At 43.2% G+C, this 21,534-nt stretch overlaps 2 protein-coding genes across 2 annotated transcripts in view; one reads left to right on the top strand and one right to left on the bottom strand.

Moving 5' to 3' along the window:
- LOC311111474 (cadherin-16-like) overlaps positions 1–14,727 on the top strand; it is a 29,101-nt gene extending 14,374 nt beyond the window's left edge. Inside the window, exons 9-18 of the mRNA XM_084154209.1 lie at positions 115–265; positions 458–670; positions 1,010–1,086; positions 3,428–3,619; positions 6,054–6,295; positions 6,412–6,542; positions 7,276–7,515; positions 13,190–13,306; positions 14,137–14,253; positions 14,550–14,727. Of these exons, the coding sequence (XP_084010335.1) occupies positions 115–265; positions 458–670; positions 1,010–1,086; positions 3,428–3,619; positions 6,054–6,295; positions 6,412–6,542; positions 7,276–7,515; positions 13,190–13,306; positions 14,137–14,253; positions 14,550–14,650 (1,581 nt within the window). The 3' untranslated portion in view covers positions 14,651–14,727. The remainder of the gene's footprint in view (positions 1–114; positions 266–457; positions 671–1,009; positions 1,087–3,427; positions 3,620–6,053; positions 6,296–6,411; positions 6,543–7,275; positions 7,516–13,189; positions 13,307–14,136; positions 14,254–14,549) is intronic.
- A 1,555-nt stretch (positions 14,728–16,282) lies between these two features.
- Positions 16,283–21,534, bottom strand: part of LOC311111129 (carbonic anhydrase 7-like) — a gene marked incomplete at its 5' end in the record, with an annotated part of 47,869 nt that continues 42,617 nt past the window's right edge. Inside the window, one exon of the mRNA XM_084153817.1 lies at positions 16,283–16,476. Coding sequence (XP_084009943.1) covers positions 16,432–16,476 — 45 coding nt within the window. The 3' untranslated portion in view covers positions 16,283–16,431. The remainder of the gene's footprint in view (positions 16,477–21,534) is intronic.

Raw genomic sequence — 21,534 nt, 5'->3', positions numbered from 1 at the left:
CTCTGTGTTATTCCAGTGTGACTGTTTGTGGTCTCACTGTGCATCCAGACAGGGAGATTTAATCTATCTGACATTTTGTGAAAGTACATGACCCCATGTGGCTCTGTCTGTTAGTTCCAGATCAGCATTGTGGTGGAGCGTCCGGACGGCAGGGAGATCGCCAAGCCTGTGGAGCTGAGGGTGATGGTGGGCGATGCCAACGACAACAGGCCCACGTTCCCTACTACACAGTACCACACCGTGGTCAAGGAGCTCGCCCCACGGGGTGAGGCACAACCCTCAGAACACTCATTTAACACACTCCTACAGATAACTCTGGAACAAACTGGATCACAAAGGCTTTTTGTTTAGGCTTAAAACGAAATACTCCGAAAAAAAATAAAAACTATGGAGAGGGTTCAATTCTGTTTTTGTTTTGCCCACACACTAATCTGTGAGGACTTTGCTCTTTTCCCAGGGACGGAAATCCTCACAGTTCAAGCAGCCGACAACGATGATCCCAAAACAGATAACGTGAGGATCTTCTACCGGCTGGTTGGCCAGATCCCAGAGAGCCCTCGTGCCTTGTTCCGGGTGGACCGTGACTCTGGGGTCATCTCAGTGCAGGCAGACAACCTAGAGGGAGCCGCCCCACAGTACACACTGACCATCACTGCTGAGGACGCTAAAGGTGACCAACAGTACTGCATGGCAATGTGGTTCTGTGGTGTTAGGGAGAGGGGTGAGGGATTACTTCCACAAAGATAATGTATGCATAGTACAATGTAAAGATAATCCAGAGATACTCTATAGTAGTAACCTATTGTGATATGTAGACACGGGTGCAGTGGTATTGTAAATGAGTTTTAGACTAGCAGATGTATCCTCTGAGGAGAATATTGTTTAAATATGACACTACAGTGACTGATGATCATGATTAAGACTGAGGGCATCAGTATGACAGAGGCATGCCAAACGAAATGACTCACAAATGGAGCCTATCTCTCTCTGATGATGATTTCATTTGCAGGGTTAAACAGCTCCTGTACTGTGGTTGTGACAGTGCAGGACGAGAACAACAACGCACCCGTCTTCACTCAACACGAGGTACCTTTACGCAGGCTGAAGAGGGGACTGACCTGTGATTTGGGGTTTGGGGGATAGAAGTGATTCAGAGCACTCATTGCAAATCTATCTGCTTATATATTAGATTTTTCTCTTCTGTTGGATGGCTGCTGTGTGAACTCTCCCTCCAGGTCACTGATTTGATTTCCCAGAGGGGAGCGAGATGGAGTGCTTCGAGGGGGATCCGAGCTTTAATCTCAGGCTTATACAAATGTAGGATCATCATTTGAGCCAGTTTGCTACAGCAGGAAAGTAATCCTGCAGCAACAGAAAATGTGAATTATTATGTGGATTATAATTAATGGGCAATTTTTCGTAATGGAAAATCAAATCGGAAATTTCAGAAGCATTTTTAAACCTCAAATACACTACACGTTTTACATTTCGTGCATTGCAGGAAAGTTCTCCCGCAACAGGGTGATCAAATTAATATCCTACATCTGTAGAGATGGAACCATATTATTGTAGGGTTTTTTCTCATTGTGCTCCAAATGGACAATGTTCTCTGAGTTAATCTGAGTAAGCCTCAGATGAGGCCTGTGAGAATCCTTTATTTATAGAATAGGCAAATCCACAGCATCGCCATAAGACAGCTCTAAATGATATCCCTCACACTTACAGCAGTCGGAACATTTCACATCTTTATAGAAAAATCATCGCACTGAGCAATATTCAATATTATGTCTGAGCACACTAGTCCAAAAAAGTGGTTTTAGATGAAATATGAAATACTTTGTTAAAAGTGAAAAATGCATCCCTTCTAATAGAGAAATGAACTGCATTGTTCTGGAATTTGTCAATAAAAAGCCCTCAGAAGTGAATCATAAGAGATCTCATTAGCCGCACAGTGTCGTCATCTCCTCTGGTACGGGGGGAGTGTCCCTGAGCCTACCAATTAAATTGACCTTAATCTTAACATAAAGGCTATTTTTGATCTATGAGAGCATCTTTGGGGACAGTCAGTGTTTCCAGCGGTCTTTTCCATAGTCGATCCTCATGAATAATGAAGTCACAGCTGAGGTCTCTATGAGACAACATTGGGTTAGCTCTGGCCTCAAGGTATGCAGTATACGGGCCAAAGATAGACTGTTTTCTCACACACTGTTCCAGAATGGAAAACAGTCTACACCCACACCTCCTGAATAATGCAGGAGACAGGATAGTCGTGAAAGATGTGGGAGCAAATCGCCATCTTAAGATGGGGACATGTGACAATGAACACACAAAGCTCTCGTTGACCTGGTGCTAGACTAAGTCAATGTAAACACCAACTGTGCTTGTTATGTTTAGATGCTCTCGGAGTGAGAGAAGGTACTGTTAAGATACAGGAGACGTGCCCTGCCTTCATATTCTACAGTCATTCCAGAGTCATCCAGTGTGTTCCTCATTGGGTGCAAGCCATGGCAAAAGATTTACAGCCATTCTCATTTTGGATTCTCTATGCACCTCAACAATGCTGTCGATCATTTCTTGAGTCGATGCCAGCCCCAGGCTCATGTTCTTTCACTATGGCACACACACACACACACACACACACACACACACACACACACACACACACACACACACACACACACACACACACACACACACACACACACACACACACACACACACACACACACACACACACACACACACACACACACACACACACACACAGACACACACAGAGGTGGAAAAAGCTCTTGAGTGGGTCACGCCAGAGTGCCCCTGCTTTTTCCAGCAACATGTGAACGGGTTTGTAGGGAGCTGGCAGGTGAGTGGTGAGACCCATGGTATCAGCGACCCTCTAGCCTGGGCAAGCAGATCAGAGACACAGCCGCTTCAGTGGAGGGTCACAGTGAGTGGCAGATTAAAGGACTCCCAAGCAGAGAGATAGGAGGTGTGTGAATGAAGGTCAACAACACAGGGCCACAGGGGACACGCCTGCATACACACACCAGACCTGGGTCAAATACATAACCTAGATTATGTCAAATATGTTAAAACTTTTGAAATGCACTTGATTTAGTTTGCCTGGAACAACGGAACCAATGGAGTAGTCCTAAAAGTGCACATTCTAAGCTAAATCAATCTAATACTAAATAATATACTTTTCAACTATTTCTCAATCAATCACATTAATTTTATAAAGCTGTTTTTACATCAGCAGTTGTCACAAAGTGCTTTACAGATACCCAGCCTAAAACTCCAGAGAGAAAGCAATGCAGATGTAGTAGCCCCTGCTTCATGATCTTTTTCTTCTCCCTGTCCTCATCCCCCCCTCCTCTCTCCCTTTCTCCTCTCACCTTTCTCTCTCCCTCCTCCCCCTCTCTCCTAGTACGGCCCCTTCCACCTGGCAGAGGATGCTCCTTTGGGAGCCACGGTAACAGTGGTGTCGGCGTGGGATGCTGATGAGAGGGGAGGAGACAGCTGGCAGGTGAATTACAGGCTGGAGTCTGGCAACGAGGAGGAGGTGTTCACGCTGGTCACAGACAAGCAGACCAATGAGGTTTCAATCATCCTCTCCAAGGTACGGCCATCTCCTTCATTCAACAGTCTCTATTCTCTCTTTTTCATTCACAAATAAGACACAACCCAGAGAGCCCTAGACGTCGATGAATATGATGCATTTTAACATGATCTCAACAGTAATAATATCTTCATAGAAATATGCAATGTAGACTCTAATAATTATGCATTTCGGTAAGTAACCATAAAGAAAAGATACAGGCATATTGAATCTTGTATATCACTTTCTGTGTCTCTTCATACACACACGTGGCTATTTCAACGGCACGTGTCCCAAAAATAAGCCATGACAAAAAAAAAGAGTTTATCCCAAAATAATCTGAGCCCATCCCTGGGGTGTCTCTCTGGCTCTTCCCTGGTCTCCTGTAATCCCCTCCACCCTCCCAGCCCCGCCTCAGCATCGCCCTGCCTCAGCTCTCCCCTGGCCTGGACAGGAGGGCTTTGGAGACAAAGAGAGAGTGTTTGTCATTGTGTGTGTCCCAATTCCCTGGAAGTGTGGCAACTATGTTCTACCTCTCTATGAGAGTAGAGAAATGTTACCCATATTCCACAGAGGTAAACCAGGAGTTGTCTAAACTGATATAGGACTGGAGCACAACCCCTTTGCATTGTATCTGATGGACCCTGACATACAGTAACAATATCAAATGTATGACAGAGCCGTATAAGGCTCTGACATAGGCCTACTGTAGCTAATTTTGAAGCACCACGTATGGTGTATTGTTTGTGCAGCAGGTACACGCTTAAAGCTAGCCAACGATAAAATAGCATGTTAGTGCATCAGAGCATGCTCACTAATATGTGACCTTGTGGCGAGACTGACACAACCCAGAGGGTAGTCCCATTGTCTTATTAAGAACAGATTCCACAAAGTCTAATTGAATAATCGCACAGTGCCATTAGTCTGTAGAAAGTAATTGCAGTTTACTCACTATAAACCACATAGGCAAGGCACTGCTAACTAAACACTAGCTCATCTGGCTCTCTGGTGCTGTGCTACAGTTGTTTTGATAGCGTAAAGATGATATCAATGTGGATATTCAGCTCCTGCTGTACTGTAGGCAGATGTGTCTGAGGTTAGGTGTAGCATGATAATCTATGTGACTTGATCAGGAAAAACTCTGGGCCTTTTACCAGACCCATGTCAAGCATGAGTTCTGTTGAAATGTCTCCCACACGCATACACACCTGCCGTCATGAATGGTGAATTAGAGATGATGGGATAGAAAAGTGTGTGGTCAGTGGCCGTGTGCTGGGTGGCAGGTGCACATAGCTGATTCAATCCTTTTCAGGGGAAAGAATGGAGATTACAGACGAACACACCCACGCGCATGCGCTACACATACCACACACACACACACACACACACACACACACACACACACACACACACACACACACACACACACACACACACACACACACACACACACACACACACACACACAACCTCACACACTGGACTAATGCTTTGATCTTATTATGATCTTGATATGAAAGAGGGGATCACAAGTAATCGTCTCCTTCTTTTTAAATCCATTGAGCTGGAGACTCTCATGCTTCAAGTGTCCCCATTTAACCGAGTGGGCCGCCCTCCACACAGTAACTTAAGGCCAGCAACAGCAGCTGAGTGGTGGTTGGATTCTTCTGGTTGTTGCCTGACACAAACCAGCACTTCACCTCCAGTCAGCACCATTAGTCACTCCAACACAGATCAACGTCTGAACGTCTGTGTTTTCTCTCTAGCAACAGAGGTAGCTATTTGGGCCAGGCTACATGTTATTAGCAACAACAATCACTTCATTTCACCAGAACGTAGACAACTCACAGAGTAAGCATAGCAACGGCTGTCCACTAATGGGATTCTCCGTCACAAGCATGATTCATGTCAGTTGACCCTTGAATCAAATGGCCGTCCCTGTCATTCCAGTTTCTGTTTTACAGTGGAAATAAAACTCTGCCGGTAAATCAGCTTGTCTCACATGCAGGTGACGGTATTATAGAGGCCTTGTTTACTTTAGAGTCGCTGTAGAATCAGTCTGTAAATATGTGGAACGCGCCGATTCCCAGCAGACATATGCAGGCTCTTTCTGACCTCCTGTGTTTGCTCGATGAGCGTAATACAATCCCATGCCTCTGGAGGGGGCGGTTCGATATTTTGCTCAGTCTAAATGAGCAGCCTGTGCATCTCATGGAGTGCTGAAATGGCACATTCACAACAGATTCACTGACCGCTTTTTGCTCTTTAGATAAAGTCTGCTGTTTTCTAGGAAATGTTAGTAAAGCCCTCCCATTATTATTTTCCTAGTGTTCATTCTTGCACTGTATGTAGAACACTATGTTCCCATATTTCACAGCTCTCAGAACACTACATGTATGTTAGTGCATGCGCTTCCATATGAGCAGCCTTTCTATGGCAACCTGTATGCATGCAGGTGCTGGACTTCGAGCGGGAGAGCGAGTACATCCTGGTCCTTAGTGCTCAAAACCCAGTGGCCCTGGTCCGAGGGAGGTATGGCCCAGCGTCCACGGCAACCGTCTCCATCTATGTGGACGATATCAACGAGGGCCCCATCCTGTCCCAGAGCCACTACGAGGTCACTGTCAGAGAGGGGGAGGAGCCAGGACGGGTTATTGCCACTATTCGTGGATATGACCCAGACTCACACCCAATCAGGTGAAACATCATTCATCAGAAATAATGAAAAATAAACATTAATTCACAGTTTAAAGGCACCCCACATATACTCTGAAGTAATACGTACTAATGGTTTGGGTTTTGTTTTTGTCCAGATACTCGCTCAGAGGAGACACAAAGAGGTATTTCTCCATTGGGAAGTACTCAGGTGAGCTGAAGACCGTCCAGGCCTTGGACAGAGAGGAAAACAGCACCTACACTATGGAGGTCATGGCTGAAGATGGACGTAAGATGATTTTCTGAGAATAATGTCTATTTCTATATTTCTCTATCTTTCCAGACAGAGGCTTCAGGGCAGCTTAGACCTCGGCCTTCTGTTTGTCCCAGTGGGTGTCACATTTAATAAGGCAAGGCTAAAGCAATACTTCCATTGAGAATTCAAGACCACACAGTATTCACTGACAATGTAATAAGCAGGGAGTGAGTCATGCGAAGTGACAGCCAGTGTGTAGCCAGCTAGCTGGTGGGTGTAGAGTGGGGAGTGAGGAGGGGGTGTATGTTGTATAGAAAACTCAAATCCAATCCTCCCAACACTAGATAAGTATGACTCAGAACAGAAGATAGACCTGCAGGGTCTGAGAGCTGCACACGGCACCTCTCCAATTACCCACTGCCCTCATCCCTCGTATGCACTTATTATCATGTCTAGTGAAATTCAATTCAGACTGGTCCATTACCCGCAGAATGGGGGCTCTTACTCACATCTTGAGTCCAAACCGGTAGAGGCTAGAGAGGACAGTGGTGTTAATTGGTGGAGGAGATACTGTAATATGTTGGTTGGATCGAAGTGTACAGGTATCAGAAACATTTTAAAATCTGCTTTGTAGTTCAGAGAGGTTGTGGTTTCTAATGTCCCTCTCTGTGCTTGTCAAGGCCAGCAGCACCCAATACGAGGACTATTGTTACCAGTGATTCAATGGGTACTAATGTTTATTAAAACTGAACTATTTGCCCCCAAGGGAACTCTTCTCTGTCAGCCTCCACCCTGGTAACGGTACATATCCTGGATGTGAATGACAACAGTCCTGTGTTGGTGGGGGACTACTCCTGGAAGTACCTGTGTACACCTCGCTGGGAGGACCAGGCCTTGGTGCTGGCATCCCGGGACAGTGATGGTCCCCAGCACGGTGGCAGGCTCAACTTCTCCCTGCGCAGTGACGCCACTGTGCGCGGCAACTGGAAACTCACCCCCATCAATGGTGCGACTGTCTGCCTCACCATCCAGATAACCTAACTTCAGTTTTTTCGCTAACACATTTTTTTTTTCTTTCAGACAAACAGAAAAATCAACACAGTCTTAAAACAACCTCTTGGCCCATCAGATATTTTAGTAACCAATCCAGCATGACAATACTATAGGTGTAGTGACTGTAGTCGGGACAGGGTGACCCAACGCTATGACATTGTAGGCTAGCACCATACTGTAGGAAGTAGGACCCAGGAAACATTAACCTCTCTGGAGGATCAATCCAGATCGAGGTGTTGGATTGGTTGAGTCATGTCTGTGTAAGAACCACTGCCAGACAGCTAAATTACAGTGACAAATTAGACCACTTATTCTATTTGAGTCATCATGGTGACGTTAGACCTGACGCTCTCACTGTGGCTACCCGTGTCTGTGTACCTGTAATAACATTGGAAAGAGAACAATCCAGGGTGTTTTGCTACAATGTGATGAATGGTGAGTAGGATGTAATTCAGGGATCCATTCAGGCCGCTTGTAGATCCAGAAGAGACGTGTAGAGAGGATTAGAGTGAGTGGAACTGAGACACTGACTGGCAGTGGAAGTAAATTGCCCTCATCCTTTCTTCTGAGGCTGTCTGACTTGGCAGTGTCAGTAATACGCCTAATTGCCTCTTCCTGTCGCTGTACCTGTCTGTAATGTGTCAGGCTGACATACAGTAATCAGACTTGTCGACTTGGCTGTGCTGACACAGCCTCTCTTCTGATTCACTGTGTCAACCTTTTCTCTTTCGTTTTTTTCTCTCACCCTTTCTCTCTGATGCATTATTAATGGAAGAGGCGGAGGCCGGCTGTAATTATATTTCCCCTTTAATTTGTGTGATGTCACAGCTGGGACCCGCTGGGCTGAAAGGCTAAGAGGCTAAAAGTGTATTTTTCCCAGCAGCACCCAGCAGCTGCAAGACTTGTCCCTACTAACACCTGCTGCAGACGTGCCATGGCGCACCTATTTACCTCACCTTTATGGCTCTTCGCCCTCCTCCCTGACAACTGGGGAGGCTGGAGAGAGTGACGGAGGTGTGACGCAGCCTCTGTCTTTGAGAAGCTCACAGAGTATGCTGTGACGTGATTGTCCTGAGAGTTTACCAGTAGATTCCACTGTTCCTGTCCACCACTGAACAGACAGTCAATCAATTCTAATGAATCATAAATAGATACAGCAATGATTTACCTCTATATTTCCCATTATTCCTGGGCCGTGATAAAACCAGGTTAAAAAAAACTCTCACATACACTATTCCTGTCAATTATGACATCAAAGAAAAGTCACAATAAAAACCATTGAGGATGCGGAAGACCAAGGGCTCCTCTACTATTTATGGCACTGAAGCCTGCCGGCTGCAGCCTTACCTCACGAGATGATATACAGTGCATTCGGAAAGTATTCAGACCCCTTTACTTTTTCCACATTTTGTTACGTTACAGCCTTATTCTAAAATGGATGAATAGTTTTTTCCCCCTCATCAATCTACACAAAATACCCCATAATGACAAAGCAAAAACAGGTTTTTAGAAATGTTTGCAAATGTATTAATAACTTAAATATCACATTTACATAAGTATTCAGACCCTTTACTCAGTACTTTGTTGAAGCACCTTTGGCAGCGATTACAGCCTCGAGTCTTCTTGGGTATGACGCTACAAGCTTGGCACACCTGTATTTGGGGAGTTTCACCCATTCTTCTCTGCAGATCCTCTCAAGCTCTGTCAGGCTGAATGGGGAGCGTCGCTGCACAGCTATTTTCAGGTCTCTCCAGAGATGTTCGATCAGGTTCATGTCCGGGCTCTGGCTGGGCCACTCAAGGACATTCAGGGACTTGTCCCGAAGCCACGCCTGTGTTGTCTTGGCTGTGTGCTTAGGGTCGTTGTTGTGTTGGAAGGTGAACCTTCGCCCCAGTCTGAGGTCCTGAGTGCTCTGGAGCAGGTTTTCATCAAGGATCTCTCTGTACTTTGCTCCGTTCATATTTTCCTCGATCCTGACTAGTCTCACTTTCCCTGCCGCTGAAAAACATGGTGCCAGGTTTCCTCCAGATGTGACGCTTGACATTCAGGCCAAAGAGTTCAATCTTGGTTTCATCAGACCAGAGAATCTTGTTTGACATGGTCTGAGAGTCCTTTAGGTGTCTTTTGGTAAACTCCAAGCGGACTGTCAAGTGCCTTTTACTGAGGAGTGGCTTCCGTCTGGCCACTTTACCATAAAGGCCTGATTGGTGGAGTGCTGCAGAGATGGTTGTCCTTCTGTAAGGTTCTCCCATCTCCACAGAGGAACTCTGGAGCTCTGTCAGAGTGACCATCGGGTTCTTGGTCACCTCCCTGACCAAGGCCCTTCTCTGCCGATTGCTCAGTTTGGCTGGGTGCCAGCTCTAGGAAGAGTCTTGATGGTTCCAAACTTCTTCCATTTAAGAATGATGGAGGCCACTGTGTTCTTGGGGACCTTCAACGCTGCAGAATATTTTTGGTACACTTCCCCAGATCTATGCCTCAACACAATCCTGTCTCAGAGCTCTACGGACAATTCCTTTGACCTTTTGGTTTTTGCTCTGACATGCACTGTCAACTGTGGGACCTTATATAGACAGGTGTGTGCCTTTCCAAATCATGTCCAATCAATTGAATTTACCACAGGTGGACTCCAATCAAGTTGTAGAAACATCTCAAGGATGATCAATGGAAACAGGATACACTGGAGCTCAATTTCGAGTCTCATAGCAAAGGGTCTGAATACTATTTATGTTTTTTTATTTTTAATACATTTGCAAACATTTCTAAAAACCAGTTTTCGCTTTGCAATAATGGGGTATTGTGTGTGGATTGATGAGAAGAAGAAAACACAATGTAATCCATTTTAGAATAAGGCTGTAATGTAACAAAATGTGGAAAAAGGGAAGGGGTCTGAATACTTTCATTTTACATTTACATTTTACATTTTAGTCATTTAGCAGACGCTCTTATCCAGAGCGACTTACAGGAGCAATTAGGGTTAAGTGCCTTGCTCAAGGGCACATTTACGTCATTTAGCAGACGCTCTTATCCAGAGCGACTTACAAATTGGTGCATTCACCCTATAGCCAGTGGGATAACCACTTTACAATTATTATTTTTTTTGGGGGGGGGAAGTGCACTGTACATCTGACATTACACACGGTACATAATGACAAGTCAAACTGTGTAAGGCTGTGTAATATGTAATAAATGTCACACCTGAGGACCTGTAGTGATAATAGTAGAAGATAGAAGAAGATAAGAATGTTCTTTGTGTTGGTCCAGAGGTGCGTCACAGTCTCAGAACAGAGGCACATGAAGGGGACCAGTGTCTGAGGCCAGCCAGGGGCTTTTGGACCCCCAGATAACAGCTAACAGTCTGATAGTAAACCCTCTGTTTACGAGACGGGAGCTCCTGCCTCTACGTTATACGCCGCTGTATTTTGGATTCGTTCATAGATTAGATAAAGTATCAGTGCATTTGCACTAGAACCCCTCCCCCCCCCCCCTTCCAACCTTCGTCACCCATTGGCCAGTGTGTTTGTTTTGAGTCACAGAGGGTCTACCAGACAGGTCCCTCACACATACAGAATGTGTATGATAAACAAAACCTAGGTCTTTGCAATGTAGAATAACATTTATGTGGGCTATTGATCATGCCAGTATTTTACTCGTGTTCACCAAAACCTAGTTAATCAATCAGCCACGGTTATTTATCTGAATTGGCCTGTATACCAGACTCTTTACTGAGGACAAGCAGATGTTTAAAAATATATTTGAGGTAATGTTTTTCGTTCTCGCACGGGCTTTGGAGCTTTTGGAATTTCCCTCTGATGTTTACTTTGCTGTTAGACGCTAGCCAAAATGGACAAAATACTTCTGTGTACCGTCAATCAAATTGGTCTTAAAAGAACATCTCATTCCAAAATCATGGGCATTAAAATGGAGTTGGTCCCCCCTTTGCTGTTATAACAGCATCCAGTCTTCTTGGGAGGCTTTCCACTAGATGTTGGAACATTGCTGCGGGGACTTGCTTCCATTCAGCCACAAGAGCATTAGTGAGGTCGAGCACTGATGTTATGCGATTAGGCCTGGCTCGCAGTCGGCGTTCCAATTCATCCCAAAGGTGTTCAATGGGGTTGAGGTCAGGGCTCTGTGCAGGCCAGTCAAGTTCTTCCACACCGATCTCAACAAACGATTTCTGTATGGACCTCGCTTTGTGCACGGGGGCATTGTCATGCTGAAACAGTAAAGGGCCTTCCCCAAACTGTACAGTTGGCACTATGCATTGGGGCAGGTAGCGTTCTCCTGGCATCCGCCAAACCCAGATTTGTCCATTGGACTGTCAGAATGTGAAGTATGATTAATCACTCCAGAGAACGCGTTTCCACTGTTCCAGAATTGCCGAGTTTTACACTATTCCCACTGACGCTTGGCATTGCGCATGGTGATCTTAGGCTTGTGTGCGGCTGTTCGGCCATGGAAACCCATTTCATGAAGCTCCCGATGAACAGTTCTTGTGCTGACGTTGCTTCCAGAGGCAGTTTGGAACTCGGTAGTGAGAGTTGCAACCGAGGACACAATAATAGATGGACATTATTTGTCGTCCATTCCTTTCAGTAGAATATACATTTCTGTCAGCACCACCATTGTTCGCTCTGGTAGCTGTGCTGTTATTACAGTCATGTCGATGGGCAATTGAACTATCAAAAGAAACATGCATTGTTTACAATCAATGTCACTTCTGGGTTTTCCTTTCACACTGGGATGTTGGAGCTGTAATTACTCTGTAATGTCTGTCCTTTCTCTGAAACAAATAGGACCTGGTTTGGCATATGCTGGGTGTGTGTTCATGTGTTTTCTCCTGGCCCTCCCACCCCTCAGAATATCTCCAAAACTCAATCTGGTTGACAGCATCTGCTCTGTAAATAGAAAAGGACATCTCATAGATCCCTGTAGATTTGTTGCCCTATATGCCTGATGTATGGCAGCATGTTAGAATAGAGTATTGGTCATCCTGAGACATTGTGTTCAGACTGACTCAGTCTCAGGGCAGGATGGGCCGCAGGTGCACCCTCTCTCCCTGTCGCAGCCTGGTCTCAGCCCAGTCTGCCTGGTGATCCCCCCTCTACAGAGGACAGCTGAATTTTACGCGCTATGCGCTTCAGCACTTGGCGGTCCTGTTCTGTGACCTTGTGTGGCCTACCACTTCGCGGCTGAGCCGTTGTTGATCCTAGACGTTTCCACTTCACAATAACAGCACTTACAGTTGACCGGGGCAGGTCTAGCAGGGCAGAAATTTGATTAACTGACTTGTTGGAAAGGTGGCATCCTATGACGGTGCCACGTTGAAAGTCACTGAGCTCTTCAGTAAGGCCATTCTACTGTCAATGTTTGTCTATGGAGATTGCATGGCTGTGTGCTCAATTTTATGCACCGATCAGCAATGGGTGTGGCTGAAATAGCAGAATCCACTAATTTGAAGGGGTGTCCACATACTTTTGTATAGAGTATGATTCTATGAAATGTGAACAATTATGTAATTTTACCAAGAATACGTACAGAACCTTTCAAAGTTATGGAGCCCAATAAACTTTTGTCATAAAAGTTTACTATAGACTACCAATGTAATATCTGTCTTTCCCCAGACACCCATACCAACCTGTCCCTGAACATCCCGTACCTGTCTCCTGAGGTCTACACGGTCCCCTTCACCATCTCTGACAGCAGCTCTCCTCCCAGGAGCACCTTCATCAACCTGCCAGGTGACACACATTGATATGTGTTGAAGCAGAATATTTTGCTCTACGCTGACATGTTTGCAAAATGTGACATGTGTCATTTCTCATGTATTACAACTGGAACTGTGATGTTGTCACTATAATAGATGGCCGTTATTTGTCGTCCATTCCTTTCAGTAGAATATACATTTCTGTCAGCACCACCATTGTTCGCTCTGGTAGCTGTGCTGTTATTACAGTCATGTCGATTGACAATTGAACTATCAAAAGAAACATGCATTGTTTACAATCAATGTCACTTCTGGGTTTTCCTTTCACACTGGGATGTTGGAGCTGTAATTACTCTGTAATGTCTGTCCTTTCTCTGAAAACAAATAGCAGTGGGTTGGACATATGCTTGGTCTGTGTTCATGTGTTTTCTCCTGGCCCTCCCACCCCTCAGAATATCTCCAAAACTCAATCTGGTTGACAGCATCTGCTCTGTAAATAGAAAAGGACATCTCATAGATCCCTGTAGATTTGTTGCCCTATATGCCTGATGTATGGCAGCATGTTGGAATAGAGTACTGGTCATCCTGAGACATTGTGTTCAGACTGACTCAGTCTCAGGGCAGGATGGGCCGCAGGTGCACCCTCTCTCCCTGTCGCAGCCTGGTCTCAGCCCAGTCTGCCTGGTGATCCCCCCTCTACAGCACACTGAACTGATTTACCGTAGTAAAACCCTGAGGCCGCAGGGGCATGGAGATGTTCTCTCCCTGTCATCGTGACCTGCTCAGGGTATCTGTAATGTGCTTATGAGAGCTGAATATGTCCCTGTACTGTGTGAGTAGTGTTGACTGTGTCTTAAATCACAGTGACGGTGTGCCCGTGCAATGTGAGAGGAAACTGCAGGACCGCCGCTAAGCAGCTGCAAGGCATGCCAACCATCCAGTCCACCGTTGGCATCCTTCTGGGAACCCTTGGGGTCATAGGTAAGAGTAGCTGCTGTTGGATTGTAGACTGAACACCTTTAAGATACCAAGTGAAAACAGCGAAGTCAATCAATCAATCAATCAAATGTATTTATAAAGCCCATTTTACATTAGCAGTTGTCACAAAGTGCTTGTACAGAAACCGAGCCTCAAGTGTAAGCAACATGGTCCTTTGTGTAATTTTGTGTCATGATGATCTGTGTTCACTTAGGATCTTTTTCAGGATCTTACATTTGAGTTAGTCATGGGAAATTTTAGTATGGTGGGCCTAATTTTATCTTTCTTATTTATCCCAGGAATCATTCTAATCGTTGTGTTTGTGAGGCTGTCCTACCAGAACCCCAAACCGCCGAGCAAAACCAACCAGGAGAGAGAGCCCCTGAGGATCTCACTGTGAGGGTACTGCCTGCATATGTCTCTGACTGTGCCCTTATGGACAGGGCCATAACAGTAGAGCAATGATATAGTGAGAATGTTTATTCAGTACTGTGCATAGTATTTACCTAGTGGGTAGTTCTTGGGTTGCGGTGGTATTTGTGCATTTGGGAAAAAATTTACTTAACTTTCCTAGTTTTTTTTATTTACAGTAAATGTATTTGGGTACATCTTCCCAGTCTAAATCAACTAATGGCAGCTTAATTACTTTAAATCATTTTCACCATTATGATAACTTTGTACCACCAGTAGGAGTACTAACACCAAAGACGAAAACACCTATGATACATTTTAGGTAAACTAGGATTTTCTGAAATGGAGGCCACATATACTAAAATCTAAGTTCATTAACCCTTTAAAAATCACTTACTAAAGTGATATGATTAATAATTCTGCTCACAATGTAATTTCCCTTCATTTAAATAGAGTAACCCCAAGTGACACTTTGGATTTAGACACACCAAAGTATCAATGGAATCCTCAAATGTATGATATACTAAAAGGGTATGATTAGCTTGTAATTGTATTTAAAATAGACCACTACCCCGTTAACAGTTTGCCACTGGAGGGAATGCTCATTGGAGGGATCCGCTAGCGCGTCGTTGAACACACCTTCCAAGTCGTTCATTATTTTGCATAGAACGCATGCCTCTCGTTGATTATCCCTTACGTAATGAATGATTTTCGAGGCGGTAACACCAATGACATAAAACTGAGGGACACATTATATTAGTAAAAAAAATGTGTATTTTAATAGCCTACTTTGTTTTCATAGATCTATACAGTATGTTTAATACTTTTGTTTACTTTCTAGAATTCAAAATAATAGATATATCTAAATCCCCCAAAACATGTCACAACAACCAGAGCCATACAGTATATATAGAGAGAGTTTGGCCAATGTGATTTCTGTCTGAATGTTCTGAGAGCGCCACTTTTTCCTCCATAGCCATTGCTAAGTGATCATCGACGCTTCCACATTGTAATGTTTATTTCTGATCATTTTTAAAACCTATGAAGATGTCCAGTGAAAGCAGATATGCAATTTGTTGACACTACAACACAGTAAAGACTTGGATACACATTATCCTGAATGCTAATCATTAAAAACGTCTGTAAAATGTACTGCTCTGTTTTACTTGTTTACAGCCCCCTCATGAAAAAGTACTACTGAATTACCACACAAAACCTACTGGCTTTACTACTTGATTGCTATTGAGATGTGTAGTAAACCAGTAGTGATTTATGTAGTAATTTAAGTAGTAATGAGTGACAAATTGGAACGTTTCACTACTGGTGAACACTAAATATTTCCTACTTAAATCACTACAATAAATATCCCTTAATGACTACTGTGTAACTACTAAGCTTTTGGGTATCTAGTACATTACTGCTGCATGCCTACTCAATCCCTATTGAATTACTACTGCCATCTGTGTGTGTGGTGTTGTGTCACTACTGATCACTACTGAATTGCTCCGGATCCTTTTTCATTTCCTACATAAACCCTTTTGAAAACATTTATTACTGTTTGCCTATTCAAAATCACTATTGAGATCTTGTTTCACTACTAGACTAGTGCACATGTTATTTCCTCAAGTTTCTAACTGTAGTTATATCATCAAACAATTATATGTACATTCTTTATTTATATTACATTAATTACATATTAAATTACACATTTACACTTTTTTGTTAATCCATTTGAGGCCTTGTCTTCATTCAGCTTTGACTTAACTATCTTCAGATCCTCTTTTTTGTTGCAGCCACATTTCTCCACCACGTAACCTTTTAGAAAATAAAGACATTTGCATACAAACACACATACTGATTAACTAGCATGTTGAAAACAGAGGCTACATAGCTACATTTCAATGTGGCTAGCAAACAGCTAGGCTAAACTCAATACATCTCTATGACAACGGCTAACGGCTAAGACCGTTTTGGCTAGCAATATTTTTGATGTAGTAAAAAGTTATATAAATGGCTAAACAATGGCATGAAAGTTTTCATAAAATATAAAAGATGGTGCCAGCATAAGGGCTATGAAAGACAGGATGACAAAGGATTGAAGATGATTACATTCGGGATTGTCAAAAACAGTAGCTACGACTTCCTGTTTTGTCTTCTTTGGTGGTTGCGAAAAAGCGGTGTACTCTGGCTGTAGTGTTGTGATACTTATTTACTACCAACATCAAGTAGTAAAAACTCTATTTGATTACTACTGGAAACACTACTTTTTTCCTACTGAATACTACAAAACTCTACTTGTGTGTCTTGAGTAGTGCATAAACTACACATTCACTACACACTCCCTACAAGTCTCTACATAGTCACTACTGCACAAATACGTTTTGTGTAGTAATTGAGTAGTACTTTGTCATGAGGGGCGGGTCATTTCATAGGGAATTGTTGGAGACACTCTCGTATTGTTACATCACCAAAATATTGTGAATAAAGGCACTAACAAGTATTTTGTTGGACGATGTATATTATGTATAACATGCGTATCCCGTACATACGACTAATAAAACTTGAAACCAACATGGTGTCCGTTCTAAAAACCTGGCTGAACTCTCTTAATATATGACTCTGACTACAACTCTACTAGGTCACAACTGGGACAAGGCAATTTGCTTACCCTAAATACTTTAAACAATGTATAAACGTAAGGCAGTATAAATGTCTAGTATTATATTTTATCCTTGACTAAAACATGTTTGAAATGTAACTATTTGTCATTTTAAAGTGTTTTCCATGGTTTTAAATGCCACCGCAATTCAAGAACCACCCTAGTAGTAGACTTTTGGCATTGCTTACCTACGACATATATGACACATTTTGTTGAGTTTTAGTTATAGTATCTGTCATATTTTGTGACACACACAATACTTTCTCGCAATTACAATGTTATCATTGATTAAGATTGCGTCATACTGCTATGCATATAGGGATGTTACATTTACTTGTTATTTATTTATTTTAGCATGAAGCTATTTTAGCTATTTTAAATATTGATATGTAATGATTTGTAAGAATCAGTAGGTTTTTCCTGTTTAATGTTGATTTTAAACCTTGTAATTAAAATGCAGGATGACAAATTGAATCTATTCTTCGCACCATATCATTCCACTGATTACATTTCACATTGTAATAAATCTATTGAAAAGAGAAGCCTACTGTTCATTCACAATGCTTTTTAGGAGGCTTAACCACATCGAGGTTGATGTATTGTTAAAGCAATCCCAGGTTTAATACCCTGTACGTACCTTACTTTTATGGTTTTCTAATAAAATGGTATAAAATAAATATAAAATAGCTTCTTAGCAAAGAGCAATTTCTCAAGCAAGAATTTTGCTAGGACTGTCTGGGAGTGGTCTGAGTGGAGAGTGGAAAACTGAAAACTAGCTGTTATTGGCAGAGAGGTTTGGAATTCTCTTTCTTATTGGTATGTTAAATAATTTACCGCCTGGTGATGTCAGCAGGCAGGCCAAAGCTCCATCCCACCAAAACAGGCTGACATTTCAGGGGTTCTTTTTAAACAGCTCTAGAAACCTCTAAAATTGCATTATCATAATTTTCACAATTTCACAGTATTATTCCAACCTCATAGTGTGGAAATGTAGATAAAACACAGGAAAATCACGTTTTTGACCGCACTGGGCCTTTAATAATTCCATCCCATGTGGATCTATAATAACCATCTCAAAATGGTTGTACATGTAATAGGACAGCCAGGATTATCCAGAGAGCAGTCTTAATCACATTTAGCAATGTGCCTCCAATTTACAGGATGTTGACAATAGCATACATGACCTAGATGACCTGACAAGCGTGCTGGTCTATATATACACCCGGGGGATCCATAAATAGCCCAACGCTCAAGGTCCGCTGAATGACGCCCAGCGGCAACCCACACCATTTTATAAAAAAAGAAAAAAAGGAAAGGTGTTTAGCCAAGTTGATGCATTATGGTTTTCTAATGGTGCATTTTCCCTTGGAGCAATTGGCCCAATCTCTGTTGGCAGCCCTTAGAACAAAGACCAGCAGCCAAATTATTCCCTGTCAGGCATCTGGTTTATGTGGACGCTGAGACAATAGCTATTCATGTATACATCTGTGTGCAGGTTGGCAGATGGGTAAGCGATGTAATCTCCCATGCAGAGTTAATGGGCTGTGGTGTATCAAAGCAGAAAGGAGTTCACATCCACAGGCTCAGCCATGTTCCACAATGCTCCACAGGCGTACTAGGCTGTACTAGGGAAAACACAATAACAACAACAACAGGAAAGCATTAGGACGAATAAAAAGAACATTTAAATCCAGTGTACCATATATAGAACAGGCAGATGCTCCCCTGTGTTGTCTTCTAATAGTAGCCTACAGTACATGTGCATGGAATCATACACAAGGGAATTACACTGGAACTAATGCACACGTGACCCAGCTAAAAACAACATTAGCTTACGTACTTCGGAATCAGAATAACCGCAAAAGCCCTGTAGAAAAGGCCCAACAAGCCTGCTTTTGACATAGGGTCAAGCATTAGTATGGCTGTGAGGGACTGTTGCTCTATATTTAACCTCTCTGTGGACCAGAGTGGTTAAGCTGGCTATGGGGCAGGGACATTTCTGAAGGAAACATTTTCGACTCTGTCCCCACCAACTGGCTCAAGGAAAATGAGAGGTAATGCACCACATATGTATGCTCTGTGACTTTGCTTGCGTTCTGTACTGTTTCAATTGCTGGGTCACTTAACATTGTGGTATGTTTTCCCCCCATTTTAAAAAGTATATTTTGAGTTCTCAATGAGCAATTTGACTTTGGCCAAACATGATAATGTTTGATTATTATTTATTATTATTATTATTATTATGATAATGTGCTCATCTGTAATGGGGGTTATCTGTTTATCAGCAGCATGTAGGACAGTTCAGTGCTTGACTTGGGCAGGAGCTCACCGGAGGTGAGTACCGGCACCTCAAATGTTCTCCTGCTTGAGCTCCTGTTCCTCTTATAGAATATTAGTTCAAAAGTATTGTGGAGCTCCTGCACCTAAATATAAACAGTACCGTAACCCAAAATGAGTCCCGGAACCTATTTCAGTCCATGTCAAACACTGGGAAAGTTTGAGATCACAGTAACCATTATAGAACCTAACAAGTGTTCCTGAGACAGTTTAAAAGCTACCATGCTGAATGTTTCATTAGGGAATCCCGGGGGTACCTCTGCTGGGCTTGACCGTGAGTGGGGACCCACTTCTACTGTCTGTCAACTACCCTGTTCAGTTGGTAAGGGCAGGAAGTGAATGACCTTAAAGTGATGCCATGCCAGCCTTGGCAGCAGTGTGAAAATTAGCTGCTCTCACCGCTGCAAATTCGAACAACACTCTGGGCAGATAGACATTTCTACACTTGGAAGGAATTTACCGTCACCGCCTATTTATAAACCCACTTAATCTCTCAGAAAGAGAGGGCCGTTTCGCTGCCTTGATTAATTTAATAGGGCTTTTGCCACTTAGCCCCTCTCCACCTACCTCCACTGCACCGGCCTGTTTACAACGGGCAAGATTACAGAAGTCGACTGAAGGTTAAAAGACAGAATAGGAGAAGCCTTCATCTCTCTACCAGGAAACATGTCATTTCCCTGATCCGCATATATAATCATATCGAGCATTTCTATCTCTTGTGGGTTTGGGAAAGGGACAAGCATGAAATCCAATTTTGGAGTTGTGATTTGGGTCTGCTCTGTGACACACGAATAGGTCTGCAGAAAGTGACTACTCTCCTTCAAATGTGTCTGCGTCTGTCTACATTACCCTCGTCTGAAATTAAAATGCAGAGTCTCATTTGAATAAAGTTCAAAACAAGAAACATGAAATCAAGAAACAGGGTGTCTGAATTTAGCGTTTTGATTACAACATGATTGGATTTGCTGACAAAACACCTAGTTATAATTATTTCTTATTCCTATTAACATCCTACCTATGAAAGCCCTGGCTATTCAAGGTCTTTCCATATGAACTTGTAAACAGACAGTGACAGGAAACATTGAAAAAGTTACTGATGTATAGGATTGCATGACAGTGAACCTCATGCTTCAGCTGGCTGCCTCTGCGCTGTGGTAGCCTAACTGTGGTAGCCTAACTGTGGTTGTGCTGCATGGAACTATATCAAGCATATCCAGCTGTCCCCAGCTGCTCCTCATGACATCATAGCCTTCCCAGAAACAGAAAGGCATGGTTTGGCTCCAATAAGGTCCCATTTAGTGACAGATGGATCCTGCCTAAGGGGGCTGGCACTGGCATAGGAGGGGAGGGGTTTATTCCAGAAACTGTGTCGCTCCACTGGCTACGCTGAGTGGCGTTAATCCTGTGTTTACTATAGCAATCACGTCCTAGAACTACAGGAGAGCATTCTCAGCACTCGTGTCCTGCCCTCACACAACAATAACAGATAGTAGCCTAAAACCATTGGTATCACCACTTCTGAAGAAAATTACAGGCAAAATAATATGTATGCTACAATAATGTACACTCTACATGATGTATTTGTATTTCATAATGATTTTACAGTCATTTCCCCGTGCATGTTCACGTAACATTACATGTGACATTTGCATTGTGCTACAGTAGAGCAAGGTCATCACTTCATCAAGGCACGGAGGTGTGTAAGTAGGCAGCTAAAGAAAAGGCACTCTCCAGTCTCCAGACCCACTTTAGGTATTATTTGCCAAGCAACAGAGTGGGAGCAGAAAGTCCTTTGAAAAGACAGAAGTACATTACTGCCTGTTAGACTGCTGAAGAACACATAGAAACAGCCTGTAATAGCTTTATGTCTGAGTCCG

Source organism: Coregonus lavaretus, assembly GCF_964263955.1.
Source record: "Coregonus lavaretus genome assembly, chromosome: 37".
Lineage (NCBI taxonomy): Eukaryota > Metazoa > Chordata > Actinopteri > Salmoniformes > Salmonidae > Coregonus > Coregonus lavaretus.
This window is presented reverse-complemented; position numbering and strand designations above follow the sequence as displayed.